The following is a 608-nucleotide window of genomic DNA, read 5'->3' as shown; positions in this document are numbered from 1 at the left end:
CGGCCCGGCTGGCGGTGGTGGGGCCAGGCGATCCTGGGGTTTCCTTATCACCCATTACCCATCGCCATCCCGTGTGTGCCAGAGCCCCGTCCCTTTGGGGACAGCGTGTGACAGCCAACCCTGCGGGCAGCTGGGTGTCTGCGGGGAGGGCTGCCGGCAGCGTGGGCGGCAGCGCCTGTGCACGGATGGGAGCCCGATGGGATGGGGGGGCCCGAGCGGGACCGTGCCACCAGGGCAGCACCGCGTGGTGCTGGCGGCGTCTCCGGTCCCCAGCCACCCCTGCTGACCTCAACACCTCTCCATTGCAGTGATCCGAGCAAAGGCTGTCTCTGCGAAAGAGGTGGATTCGGGGAATGATATATATGGGAATCCGATCAAACGAATCCAGTACGAAATCAAGCAGATCAAGGTAACGGGGTGCATCGGGGCAAGAGACTGGGGAGGAGGGGGCAGCCTCCGTGCCGGCCGCTCACTCCTGCTCTTCTCCCCAGATGTTTAAGGGCCCCGACAAGGACATAGAGTTCATCTACACGGCTCCATCCACTGCTGTGTGTGGCCGGCTGCTGGACACCGGCGGGGAGAAGGGGGATCTCATCCCAGGGGGGGGG

General features: G+C 65.0%; 1 protein-coding gene across 1 annotated transcript in view; it reads left to right on the top strand.

Moving 5' to 3' along the window:
• Positions 1–292: 292 nt before the first annotated feature.
• Positions 293–608, top strand: part of LOC104132681 (metalloproteinase inhibitor 2) — a gene marked incomplete at its 5' end in the record, with an annotated part of 2,807 nt that continues 2,491 nt past the window's right edge. Inside the window, 2 exons of the mRNA XM_035901687.1 lie at positions 293–409; positions 492–595. Coding sequence (XP_035757580.1) covers positions 293–409; positions 492–595 — 221 coding nt within the window. The remainder of the gene's footprint in view (positions 410–491; positions 596–608) is intronic.

This window comes from Egretta garzetta, unplaced genomic scaffold, assembly GCF_000687185.1.
Source record: "Egretta garzetta isolate BGI_Z169 unplaced genomic scaffold, ASM68718v1 scaffold1351, whole genome shotgun sequence".
Classification (NCBI taxonomy): domain Eukaryota; kingdom Metazoa; phylum Chordata; class Aves; order Pelecaniformes; family Ardeidae; genus Egretta; species Egretta garzetta.
Note: the sequence above shows the minus strand (reverse complement) of the source record. Positions and strands in the feature narration are given on the sequence as shown.